Source organism: Gavia stellata, chromosome 4, assembly GCF_030936135.1.
Source record: "Gavia stellata isolate bGavSte3 chromosome 4, bGavSte3.hap2, whole genome shotgun sequence".
In the NCBI taxonomy this organism is placed as follows: domain Eukaryota; kingdom Metazoa; phylum Chordata; class Aves; order Gaviiformes; family Gaviidae; genus Gavia; species Gavia stellata.
Genome location: NC_082597.1, coordinates 54,657,563 through 54,671,020, shown reverse-complemented (window position 1 = coordinate 54,671,020; position 13,458 = coordinate 54,657,563). Strand labels below are relative to the sequence as shown.

Below are 13,458 nucleotides of genomic sequence, written 5' to 3'. Positions count from 1 at the left end.
GTAAGTAATTAGAATACACAGTTATTATTTTAATCCTGACTTAAAAAACATCATTCATGAAATGCTAATAGAACTTCAGTCTTCAAGTTTTAGACCAATATTAGGCAAAAAAAATCACTGCCAGACATTTTATTGTAAGAATATATATGAATAAACTTCTGGAAAGGTATTAATATTTTTCAAACTAGTAGTTTTGAATTCTATATGAGCATTGGACAGGTTTTCATATTCCTTGTGCTTTCCACTTACTAGCAGCTGGTGCTTCATTCCCTATTCAAAATATTCTGTCACTTTCAAAGGAAAAATGGAAATGCAATCTGTCCTTTGTGAATGAGACAGGTAGTACAGATCCCTGCTTTGCACTGTTATCATGCTCTTGTGATCTGCCATGCTGTAAACATACTAGATCTCATCTGGACTATCTGCGCAAATGAAACAAATTATTTCCTTGTACCAAAAACCTGGGTGCTTTTGACAGACCAGCACACCCCTGCAGTGGAGGACAGCTCCAAGGAGAAGGGCAAAAGGACAATGAGCTTGAGGAATAACGTACTGTAAAGAAAGCTGCACTATCTCAACACCAGGGAGATTGGAGGATTACCATGGTTTTAGGTAAGACAGCTGCACCAGCGACTCATCAGGTTCCCTCAGGCAACTAACAAAGAATAATGTCTTCCTAAGCAAGCCAGACCAGCATGAGGGGTGGGGAGGGAGAGCAGTGTTTATGTGGCTCAGTCCAAAATGAAGTATAAAAACTGGGCAACAAATAAAATGAAGTTTGAAAAGAGCAATGGGCTTGAGATGGTTTCAATCAACATATTCCTTCCCAGCAACTGGGGAGGACCAGCATTGTGACAATGAGCATATACAGGCCAATAATGTGAATCATATTTGTAGAGTGGTTCAATTTTATATTGCAATTGCTATATTATGCTTGTGATGCGATTTCAGTACATTGCTGTATCACTCCGCTAAATCAAAAGCCTATGTAATGCTAAATATGCCGAATGAGAAAATTTTATATTACACATTAAACTCTCCTCATGCATAATATTGAAAAGAACCGGTTGAAGAGTATTCAACTCTGACAGCATGGAGATGTGGTCAAATGGGACCTGTCTTTACATGTGGGTAAGACTGTAAACTACACAAGATCTGACTTCTTTGGCACACTTCAGGCTTCTAAATCTACCCCATTGATCTTCATTCTCTGTATTCCCGTGCCCACATACCCCACCTTCAGTTCAGCATGTAAGCCATGCTACAAAGCTGTGCTTACTGAGATCGAGCAGCCCCATGATTTTAGTAAGAAATATTTTAAGCACATAAAGCTTTTATCTTGAGACTGAGGCCCAAGTCAACGTTTGCATGTGTGGATTTGCCATTTGGAAGGAATCTCCTAGCATTAGCATAGTTGCAGAAGTGGTTTATGCTGCTTGAGTACAACTAGCAAACAATGTCACCTGATGTTTAAATGTTACAGCTATCAGCTTCCCAGTGTGTTGATCATATCTATTTATTTGATAGATATGATAAGATATATGGGGGGACTGTGATCATGAATTTAGTCTAATGATCAGCACTCTGAGAACTAATTTCATATTTCCCCTCCTGCTCCCCTGCCACCCAAGACAATCAGAGGTGGAGAGCCCCAGTCTCACCTTTTTATTTAAAGGCTCCCCTCAGTCAGAGATCCAAGAGGCTGGGCTGCAGCCCTGGTTTGGACTGTTTCCAACCTTCTTCTTGCTGCTAAATTCAGAAACTACACAGGGACTAATAAATTGAGAAAAGACCTCTGTCGTGGCCCAGCAGCCTGAGCTGACCTTTGCAGATGCAGTTTGCCATGCACAGAGAGTGGCTTCTTACAGATCAGAAGATGATCCACACAGGGGCAAAAATCTTCCAGAAATTGTGTCTCTTCCCCTACACTATGCCAGCTGTGGGCAAGGCCAAGTGCATGTTGTCTGAGTCACTGCTGTGTTGCTCTGCAAACCAGCAGGAGCTGGATGCTGTTTCCTCATGGAAAACGACATCACAGGATTAGTCTCCACAACAGCAGATAGCAGGAAGAGACACTCCACACACAATTCCGGAGGAACGTTGTGCTTGGCTGGCACCAACACCCAAGCATTCACATGGCTCTGCCACCACTCACACCTCCTCCTCACCAGGCCGGATGTTTCAGGGTTCCTTTCAAAGCAATGCTGTTTGTGCTAGAGTTGAAAAAATACACTTTCTGGGGTGTTTTTCTCACACCACAACATACCAGCTGTTAGGACAGCTGTTCATGGCCAGCCTAGCATGACTCTGGAGTAGTGAGTGTGATGTGTTTCACTCTGCCTTGGAAGGAGAAGGCTTGCATGTGCCTCATCCCCACCACACCATGCATAAGTTACAGCCTTGCTAAGATATGTATGCTAAGATATGTCTACCTTTCCCCCATCATCAAAGTTTTAGGAAGCATCCACTCATGACTTCTGATTGCAGCCTGGCAGCTCCCCCCTATCTACACCCTGTCTACTCCCTCGGCATGGGCAGGGGTCTGTCAGGCTCACTGAATAGATGGTATAGCTGAATAGGTCTATGAAGGAAGGCTGGAGGAACTCCTAGACCAGGTTTGAGGAGTTAGGAAGATAGTAATATACCCAGTTCCTCATGTGAAGCTGGTTTAGTACATGGGAGAGAAAGGACAGGGTCAATAACCTGCAACTGGGGGCAGGGGCACCGCTTTGACCATGTTGTTTTCTTCCCTGGGCTCTGGGCTTCTCCCAGGAGGACAATGAAGGATCAAGCCCAGTCAGACCTCTCCAACAGGCACTCCAGGTGGTTTCCCACGAACAGGATGGCCCATGGAGTTCAGAGCTCTGTAGAACACCATGCAAATCTACTCCTGCATTTGGGTAAGGGTCAGCAAACAGCAAACCTGCTACTCAGCAACTACAGCTGATACTTGGCTGCTTCTCTTAAAACCTTACTCTGCTTTCTAAACTGGCATTTGAAGCAGCACAGGTCTTCTGATACATTGGCCATTGATTAAGCTAGAAAGACGTATCATGAAAGCATTGTAAGCACAATGTTACCTGCACAGCCAAGACTGATCAGCTCCTGTCCTTGCCTGGGCTCCTGCAGAGCTGCACTGGGCAGTAAGTTTTCCAGCTGAACTCTGCCAACTCTTACAGAGTTGTAAGTACTTAAGAGCAGATGAAGTACCGCCCTGTCCAAACAGTCTCTCTGGGGCATAGTTTTCCAAGTAATGAATCTACTGTGGGCATCCCTGTAGGAATGTATTGAATTTTGTCTTCGTCTCTGTGTTTCTGGAGAAAGCCAAGTCTGGAAAATGATGACGTGCATTGTGTCGGTGTCTCCAGACACTACTGCTGTGTTTTGTCTTTGTTACAGTAACACTTGGTTGGAAACCCCAGCTGCTTACAGGGTTTTATTTATGTTTAGGCTCTGGACACAGCAGCAGGCTTGCTTTTAAGCTGGGAAAGCCACCACAACCCCCAGGTCCTGTCCAGGTCAGACCAGTCATTTCCCAGGCCATGCTGATGCAAGTAGCTTTTCTGCTTCATGTGCAGAACTTTGCACTTATCTTTGACAAACTGCACAGGATTTCTTTTGACCCATACCTCAAGTTTATTAAAGTCCCTTTTAATTGAATGTTTTACTTCTGGCTCTGTCTACCCTCACTAACTTAGTATCATCCACACATGCTAAGGGTACATTCTCTCTTATCATCCAGGTCGTTACTGAAAACACCAATTAATATCAAGTATTCATTCAGCCCTGGGGCATTCTTTTCTTTATTGAGTGCCTGCAGTCACTAAGTTCTTAACTACATCCCTTTGACCCTGTTCTACAGACAATTTTCAAACAGTGACTGCTGGTGTTTTCTGTTTGGCTGTTAGCCTGCTGATCCTGCCCATACTCCCTCAGATCCCAAATGAGAATGGTGTGTGAGATGGTTCCAAAAACCTTACTAAATGCCAAGTTGCTCAAGTTGCTCAGTCTCACTGATTCTTGGAGACCCCACTGTCTTCCCAAGTAACATTTTCTAATGCATATTAGAAATTATTTCCTTACTGCTAATTTGCTGCAGCAAAGAAATTAGTTCTTGTATTTCCTACAATGTATATTGAGGAAAGATGACTTCTTTCCTCTTCATGTTTTAAGTGTTTGAGAAGAAACTTCAGTTTTTCAGCCTTCTCTTTGGGTCAGGGAATGCTAACAGTATGTGCCTTTCCCTTAGGGAATAGTTCTTAGAACTCTCTGATAATTACTGTCGCTCTCTTCTGTGTATTCTGTTATTGTTCACTTCTCATTACCTGAAGTTCAGTAGTAAAAACTAGGCCTAAAACTCCAAGTGAGACTATACCATTCCTGACTACAGAGTAAGACCTTCTTCATCTCTCTTGTAGATGTTGTCAATGTGTTCCTTTCCTAATACCTAATAACATACTGTCATTGACTCATTGTCAACTTATAACTGTAACGTGAAAATCCACATCTAGTCAGGTGCTAGTCAGCTGCTACTGTCCAATATTTATAAAACTGATATATTTCTTTCCAGGTGAAGTGTCTTACACATTTTTGAAGATAGTGTCTCCAATTTATAAGGCATTTTTCAATACATAAACCATCCTCCATAATTCTAGCATTTCTTTTCCTTTTGGTACCCGTAGCACTTCTATACATGCCCTGTAGACTATAATTCAGATCATAAATAAAATTATACCAGACCTAGGACTGATCCTTGCAGAACTCTGTTTGCCACAGCAATTTGATTTCATAGTTGAGAATCATAAACATTTAAATATAACTTTCTACTGGGGGGGGGGCGGGGGGAGGCATGTGCTAGACCAAGTTTCCCTGATTATTAGTTTCACTTCTAATATTTTTCTAAAATGAAATAAAATGAAACAGAGAGAAAATCTGCAGTGTATCAGCCAGCTCTAGCAAAACATTGCATCCTCTACTGAGACTCTTTCTAAAGTTAATTTTGAGGCAAGCCAGTTAAACGTAGTTCTAATTTCTTCCCTTATGTATTACAAACCGATGTCTGTTTTGAGTACTGTAAATTCTTGTTTTTATTCATATCTACCTTGAATTTGCCTGAACTGGTAATTAGTACAACTCGTTATCAATGAGTTATTCCTTCCCCAGGGTGTGCAGAGTCTGTAAACCTGAGCAATGCATAAATCTGTAACTCAGAATGCCTTATCATGTGGTTAGTTCTTGCCCATATTCTTCAGATACCTTAAGAGTAACAGCGTGGCTGCATAGGCTGGGTGCAGAGCTGGGTCTACTATGTATTATCACAGGTAAGCTTTCGGCATCCTATTTCCCTTCACTCAGCATGAAGGGCTAGAACTATCTTTGATAGCTTGGGAAATGGCATCTAATAACATGTACATCCTGAGTGCCACTGAAGGGGTAGGATGTAGATTTTCTATATTGATGGCCTAGTTTCAATTTCCATCTCTGACTGAATCAGTATTTGCAATCTGACTCACAAAAAAAGAATTGTCATTTGTCTGTGTTGTGCATCTGGGAGAACAGACAGCATGCGACATAGGTTCAGATACTACATTTCAATTTTTTCCAGGCACTCAGTGAGAGTTACAGGTAGGATTATATTTCCACACTTTTGCATGTAGGCATTTCTTTGTCTTTCTGTATTTACCTGCTTCCTCTTTTTCTTCAACGGAAAACAATACAACATTTATTGTCTATATAACTCAGTAGAACAAAATCCTGCTCATAACTGGGATTCCTATGTTTAATACTACTACTACTGCTAGTGAGAATTCTCAGTCCCAGAGATGGGTGGAGAGAAGTAAAAGTTGGTTACAAGAGAATATCTGATCCACGGGCTTTCAGAAGTTGGACTGCATATTTTGATGCTTTAGGCTGTCATTTTCTGGACAGACAAGGAGTCTTTGAGGCTGATTCATTAAAATGCACAGCCCTTCTTGTTTGCTACTTAGCAAATATTTAATAGTTATGGCAGGCAGGAGAGTCACCTCTCCCCACCTTTTAATCACCCCAGAATGTAGGGATTTTTTTTAAAGTGGCAGTTTTGCTAGGACTCCAGCTAGCCTTAACAAGTCCTACAGTCTTGGACAACATGATCGCTGAGTCAAATCAGGGTAGCTCAAACTGGTCTTGACAAGCCTTGAAACCAAGGACTGTGTGAGAGGTAGCAATGTTTTTTGAAGCTACCTTTATTTAACTAACGAAATTTAGGAAGTGGCAGGAGCGCCATTCAGGGTTAATCTGTATATAGGTTTCACAAAACAACCTGGAGAAGTACTATTTACAAAATAGTACTGAGGGAAATGATTGTTTCCCTCCAGTCAGCACTGGTGACCATCTGGACCCATCTGGAGTGCTGTGTCCAGTTGGGGGCTTCCCAGTACAACAGAGACATGGACATAACTGGAATGAGACCAGTAAAGGGCCACAAAGATGATTAAGGGACTGGAGCATCTCTCACATCAGAGGCTGAAAGAGCTGATACTGTTTACTCGGAAGAAGAGAAGGCTCAGAGAAATCTTATCCATGTGTTCAGATACCTGATGGGGGGAATAAAGGAGACAGAACCAGAGCCTTCTCAGTACTGCCCAGGACAGGAGGCAATGGTCACAAACTGAAACACAGGAAACTCTACTTAAAAATAAGAAAGAATTTTTTGGAACAGGCTGCCTAGAGAGCTTGCAGTGTCTCCTTGCTCTAGCTGACCCTTCTTTGAGTATGGGGGTAGGACCTATTGCATTAGGTGTTAGATTAGAAGGCAAGATACTTTTTTTTAGGCAATGTGATCACCCTAACACTGAACTTTGTCAAGAAGATAACATGCTTCAATTAAAAGTTTGTAATTTCTTTGGGTCTTCACCATACTAACAATAGTAATTCTAGTTAAATGAGTGCAGGCTTTCAGCTAAATTTGGCTCATCAGTTTATCTGGGTTGTTCTCCTCCTGCAGTCAGAATCTGCCTTTATTTGTCTAATGTCTAATCTAATGTCTAATCTCTTGCATGTGGGGCTTCTGTCTTGATAAGAAAAAAATGAAGTGTTTTCTCTCAGTTTTAGGAATGTCTTCTTATGTTATATCTGAACTATTTTTGTTTTGAAGATCCTTGCATTGGAAAATGCACTGGCATTTTGTAGGATCTTCCGTAATCTGCACTGGCACCTATACTGCTAGGCAAGGAAAGAAGCCAGGGCATGTTGCATGATAATGCATGGGAATGAGGTTCTGTTTTGGGGAAGTAAGGGTATGCATTTTAAGGAGGCATAAGAAATTGAGGAGATAAACAGAGCCTGCATTTGGACAGGGTGCTTGGAAAGGAAAAACAGGAGAACTTTCAGTCTTTGTTGTTTGCTTGAAATTTAGTATAAAAGGAGTCACATTTAAATATTTGTCACTTCACATGGAAACTGCGAACAATTTTTATTGCCAGCTCACTCTCAAAACTTTTTTTTCAAGTAATGTTGCTTGACAGTAAGAAAATTTCTCTGTCAGGTTGAAAAACTGTTCCATACTCTACCACTGATTTGCTAAGTTGTGTGGTGGGATGCTCGCTTTGCTTTGCCTTTTTCTCTTATCTGTAAAACACCCAGGGCAGTATCAATGCTATTTATAAGGCAGATAGTGATTGGTCTCTCTAAAAGCTGAGAATTGTTCTTTTGATCCAGTGTTGCATAATTTAACAGCTATTTCCAGCAATGCAAACCTGAAAATTGTTCAGAGCTTCTGACAAGTTTATTTTATCCAATTATCTAGAAAATGTCATTGCTGGGGCCGGGGGTGGGGTGGGATGGAGTGGGGTGGGGTGGGGAAATAACCCTAGAAAAGCCTCCCTTTTCACACCACCTCATATCTCTAAAGCCCCTCTCTTTAAAAATAAGATCGCCTTTTGCAGAAATAGTTGGTGAGACCAGGAAAATCCTCAAAGGTCAGAAGTAGACCGGGAATAATGTTCTTTGCAGAACAGGGCCAGTTTGATGGTTGAGGAATAGGTACAATAAAGGACGCTGACACATAATGCGGGAGGCCAGCTGCCAAGTCTTCCAGTGTCTCAGACTATTAGGGAAAAGAAAAGAACTTCAGAAGTGCAACTCAAAATAGTCAGCACGCAGAGCAGAGAATTCTTTAAAAGACATGCAGATTTACAGGGACCCATCCAGAACTAAAAGTGGGAGAAGTCCTAAATTCTGCTCCTTGAAATCCTCAGATCAGTACCTTCTTCATCTGCTTTCCTTACAAAAACAGAGACGATCTTGTCCCTTTAAAACTTGTCACGGAGTAGGGACAGCAATCCCTGTGTGCTGTGGATGGAGTTCAAGTAACTGCCGTTACTTAGGGAACAAGATCTGAGAGCTCTTCTCCCATCTCGTTCTACCTCTAATCTGCAGCCTGTTTATGGGGGAGGGGAAAGAAATCTGTCCTCTCCTGGTGGACTGAGAACAGGTTTACAAAGAATGAGCTTGAAGCGAAACTTGCACAAATGTGTGGATGTGAGGGACGGAGCTGGTGAAAGGGACCCACCCCTGGGGCTACAGCTGCACTCTTGCACCAGGGGTTACTGTCCACTCCCAGTTGCTCCCAGCTTCCTGACCAGTTTCAAGTAATAAAACAGAGTCCTAGAGATGTAGCACTAAATCGTAAAAGCTACAGAGATTAAGGCACATTAAGCTTCTTTCAGTCCTTATTCTCAGAATAATGTGCATTACATTACACAGACCCGGATAGGTGACAACCATTCCCAGCTCTGTCTTTTGTATCACTTACAGTCAGATTCTGCTTTATGGCCATCTCCATTCACCTAACCTGAAAAATAAGCAAAATGCCCTCATCTTGCTACCAGTAACTGCCTTTTTACCTCTCAGAAAAATATTCCTACTGTTCATTTGAGTTACCAGCCTGAGCTTGCAAACTCTATGGCTACTGTGGATTTGGTCTAGTTGCTTATGTGGGAACGACATCACATTCACGAGAAGCGTGGCAGAATTCACAGCCCGCTACAGTATGCCTTTCAGACTGTTTTTTACTGTGGGGTACTGAAAAACCTATTTTTCCCTTCCTCTTCTTTTCCCTTCCTCTCCTCTCTTTCAAAGTGTTTATTAGCTGGCCTGCATGCAGACACAACAAAATAAAAATAGAACTAAAAGAGAATATGAAAAAGTGACAGTTCATTGTATTCACTTTTGTTATTCTAATGTATCTCATTTATCCCTGCCATTTTAATCTGTCTTATTTAAACCAAAACTACCTACTATTAAGTATAACTTAATTGCCTCTTCAACACTTAATGTATGAAAACAAATGCCAGGGCCTTTTGCAACATACTACTTGTCTTCTAGAATCTCAAATTCATCCGTGCTGAAATAGTCCACTGATGTTTTGCATTACAAGTTTTTACAAAGTACAATGGAGCAAAGTATTAGGTTTGTGTTTAATTTGTTCTTTTCAACCAAGAAGAATTCTGGCTGCTTTTTAATTAGAAGCCAATCGAGGCTTTTGTCTTCTGATTTAATCAAAAATTATCCCAAACAATTCGTAGCAGTCCTTAAAAACTGTAATTAATTTCTGTTGTCACTTCGTGAGACTTAATAATTAAGTGGGATCATAATAATTAAAGCTGATTCTGATTTAAGAGGATTGTCTGAAAATTGTTTTAATATTCTGAGGTTTTGGATTAAAACTGTAAATTGGCAAATGTTTTCCTTTAAAGAACAGAATGCAGGTTTTATGAAACCTATGAAAAAAAGAATAAAAGCCCCCACAACCTGTGTCCAAATATTTATAGGTAATATTGAGACTGAATCATTCTGTTCACACAGGCCAGATTTCCACAATATTTAATTTGTTTGGGGAGAACCGAGGCTTCAGCTGGCTCTGTTAATATTTAAGTAGCATCCGGTACATACTAGTGTATCTATACCTGTTTGACATTTTTCCTCTATAAGTCTGCTTCTGACTTCTTTAAGTCTTAAAGAATAATGGTATACACTACTGTAACTAAGAAAGCGTTAAACTAGCAGTTTCTCGGGAATTTATATGCATTAATTAGGCATTGACAGCTTCATTTTATAAAGAGAAACTGTTGTAAAAATATCAAAATCTTACTATTCACTTACAGAACACCACAAAAAATGCAGAGCCTCGGCTAGTTCCAGACACTTTTCAACAGTATATATATTCTTCTGAAGGCCTCTTATTTTCCCAAAACACGAAATTCTCTAGAAATACTGTGTCCTTAATAGTTAAAGATATGGTTAAGGGAGCCGAATCTTTATCCATATTCAAAGCTCAGCCATGAAATTGTGTTACTTCCTTCTCTTTGAAATCAATTTACGACAAAAGTACTGAAGCTACCCCCTCGGTTTCTATCCTAATCTGGAGAAAACCCCCTAAAGAATAAGCCTGTATTACGGGGGAGGCTTTTTACCTACGGGATTTATTTTAATTTAGAAGGAAAAACAAAAGTTTGCCGTTCCCGGGGTCTCTCTGGCTTCACAACGCGGGGTTTAACACGTCCTTTCTCTCTCACCTGGGGTCCCCACAGCAAGAAATTCCCCCGAATGAAAGTCCACCGTCTTCTCTTCACTCCCCGAAGAAACTGGGGTGATGCCGTGGCACGCATTTTACAAAAAATATGAATTTATAACTCCGAAGAAACACAGACTCGGAGGACGAAAAGCTCTTCCTGGCTAACAGTTAGGCGGGCTCTGCAAAGCACCAATCACAGATCACCGCTTCGCTATAAATTCAGGCATCGGGGTTACTGTAGCCCAATTACTTTCTTTTGATTAGGAAGAAGTCTCTGCAGCGATGTCGGAGACCGCTCCCGCCGCCGCTCCCGCTGTCGCGGCCCCCGCCGCCAAGGCCGCCGCCAAGAAGCCGAAGAAGGCGGCGGGCGGCTCCAAAGCCCGCAAGCCGGCGGGCCCCAGCGTCACCGAGCTGATCACCAAGGCCGTGTCCGCCTCCAAGGAGCGCAAGGGGCTCTCTCTCGCCGCGCTCAAGAAGGCGCTGGCCGCCGGCGGCTACGATGTGGAGAAGAACAACAGCCGCATCAAGCTGGGGCTCAAGAGTCTCGTCAGCAAGGGCACCCTGGTGCAGACCAAGGGCACCGGCGCCTCCGGCTCTTTCCGCCTCAGCAAGAAGCCAGGAGAAGTGAAGGAAAAAGCTCCCAAGAAGCGGGCGGCCGCAGCCAAGCCCAAGAAGCCGGCGGCCAAGAAGCCCGCCAGCGCTGCCAAGAAGCCCAAGAAGGCTGCGGCGGTGAAGAAGAGCCCCAAGAAGGCCAAGAAGCCGGCGGCCACCGCGGCCAAGAAAGCTGCCAAGAGCCCCAAGAAGGCGACTAAGGCTGCCAAGCCCAAAAAGGCGGCAGCAGCAAAGAGCCCGGCCAAGGCAAAGGCGATGAAGCCCAAAGCAGCCAAGCCCAAGGCGGCCAAGCCTAAAGCGGCAAAGACGAAGAAGGCGGCGCCCAAGAAGTGAAGTGTTGAAGTGGAAATACTTAAACCCAACGGCTCTTTTAAGAGCCACCCACTACTGTCCGAAAAAGGGCTGATACACTCCGTCACCGAGCTCCGTGCCTGCAGCAGAGCTAACCACACGCTATTATCCGTGTGGGACGTTCGCCTGTGACGCGGATGGGACTCTAAACTTCCGGCCGTGGTTACGCTAAGACTTGGAAAAAATAAAGTTTACATTCCCTCTGAAAACACTTTCTAAAGGCTGGCTTTTTTGCGCACCGCAAGAGGGTGCATGTGTTAAAGGGACTGCTTAGGGCGGGTATCACTCGGAGGCGCGGAGGTTTAACCAGCGGTGCTTTAACCAGCGCGGTTCCTAACAGCCCGGGTGGGACTGCCACGCCTTTTAGTGACTGTAGCTGGGAACTGTCAGCGCAGCTCCGTGTCAATGAACTTTCCGCTTGGCAGCGCTGTCGTGGGGCAGGTCTTAATTTTTGCGTGACTTCACCGACCTGCTTTTTGAGAAGGAGAGTGCCGGGGCGGGAGGCGGGTAAAGCTACCAGCGGGCCTCTTCCGCACCCTGCCGGCCTGGTGGCAGTGCAGTCGGAGCGGCAGGAGCTTTGCGAGGCAGCTGTCATGAGCCGCTGCGGGCAGAGCGCTTTGCGCCCGGGTCTTCTACGTCCAGTAGGAGCGCGAAGGCAGAGCGGCGGGGAGCTCCCTGCAGCACCGGTGGCTCCGGGAGCTCAGCTTATTACGGCCGGTTGCGATTGTCTGATGTGAGAAGCGCAGCCTCTCGTTTGGCGATTAGAAAATTTGGAAAAGCCCGCCCTGTGGATGGGACAAGGACCGCTGCCCGCGTTGCCTCCGCGCTTGCCGGTGATCCCAGATCCGCGCTTCCCCGGACAGCTGGTTTTCCTAAAGCGTCCACCCCGCCTTAGAGGTGTCCTCGCTTCTCCTAGCCTTCTTGTCCTTGCCTTCCGATCTACTACGCTGCTTCCTGCTTTCTCATACAGAGAGGAAAATACTTAAGCTGCGACTGCCCCAAGACAGCTATGCAAAAAAAAGTGATCAGGGTCTTTCATTTTCCCCTCATCCTCGTTTTTTGGGACATATGTGTTAATGTATCTCTTGGAAGCTATGTGAATTTCTTATTTATGATGGAATGTGTAGAATAATGTCCTACATCTCATATCTCCGCTGAAAAAAACTTAACAATATTGCTTACATTTATTGGAAAAGTGAGTATCTGAATGTTAACATTTATGAAGTAATAGTTTACACATTTGAATTTGATTGAAGCTGTAAAACATTCATTAAGGATTTCAGAGACTAATCATTGCAAGCTCTGATAATTGTGATTTAACAGATTTATTTCAAATTCTATTTACAGTTTCTTAAGTAGATTTTCACACCTAAAAAGACAGAAACACTTCTGTGTTAAAGCTCTTTCAGGGAGTATGTGGGTGGCTCTTAAAAGAGCCTTTGGGTTAAAACAGACGATGCGAGACACTCTACTTGGAGCTGGTGTACTTGGTGACAGCCTTGGTGCCCTCGGAGACGGCGTGCTTGGCCAGCTCGCCGGGCAGCAGCAGCCGCACGGCCGTCTGGATCTCCCGCGAGGTGATGGTGGAGCGCTTGTTGTAGTGCGCCAGGCGCGAGGCCTCGCCCGCGATGCGCTCGAAGATGTCGTTGACGAAGGAGTTCATGATGCCCATGGCCTTGGACGAGATGCCCGTGTCGGGGTGCACCTGCTTCAGCACCTTGTACACGTAGATCGAGTAGCTCTCCTTGCGGCTCTTCTTACGCTTCTTGTCGCCCTTCTTCTGCGTCTTAGTGACGGCCTTCTTGGAGCCCTTCTTGGGCGCGGGGGCGGACTTGGCCGGCTCAGGCATTTCAACAACTACCTTCCTCCCCTTCAGAACAAAATCAGCAGTCAAAATGGCCGCAGCGCCCTCTATTTATACGGCTGTTATGCAAATACCA

At 44.0% G+C, this 13,458-nt stretch overlaps 3 protein-coding genes across 3 annotated transcripts in view; 2 read left to right on the top strand and 1 right to left on the bottom strand.

Annotated features, from left to right (window-relative positions):
- LOC132316938 (uncharacterized) overlaps positions 1-13,458 on the top strand; it is a 35,947-nt gene that overhangs the window by 15,947 nt on the left and 6,542 nt on the right. The window lies entirely within an intron of this gene.
- LOC132316940 (histone H1.10) lies at positions 10,838-11,713 on the top strand. Its single transcript, XM_059816958.1, has one exon. The coding sequence runs from the start codon at positions 10,838-10,840 to the stop codon at positions 11,498-11,500; it is 663 nt and encodes a 220-aa protein (XP_059672941.1). The 3' UTR covers positions 11,501-11,713.
- LOC104257580 (histone H2B 1/2/3/4/6) lies at positions 12,952-13,367 on the bottom strand. Its single transcript, XM_009812390.2, has one exon. It carries the CDS (start codon positions 13,365-13,367, stop codon positions 12,987-12,989), a length of 381 nt encoding a protein of 126 aa, XP_009810692.2. The 3' UTR covers positions 12,952-12,986.

Bases quoted from the DNA above. Each gene is read 5' to 3' on its own strand.
- LOC132316940 (XM_059816958.1), top strand. From the start codon at position 10,838: ATGTCGGAGACCGCTCCCGCCGCCGCTCCCGCTGTCGCGGCCCCCGCC.
- LOC104257580 (XM_009812390.2), bottom strand. From the start codon at position 13,367: ATGCCTGAGCCGGCCAAGTCCGCCCCCGCGCCCAAGAAGGGCTCCAAG.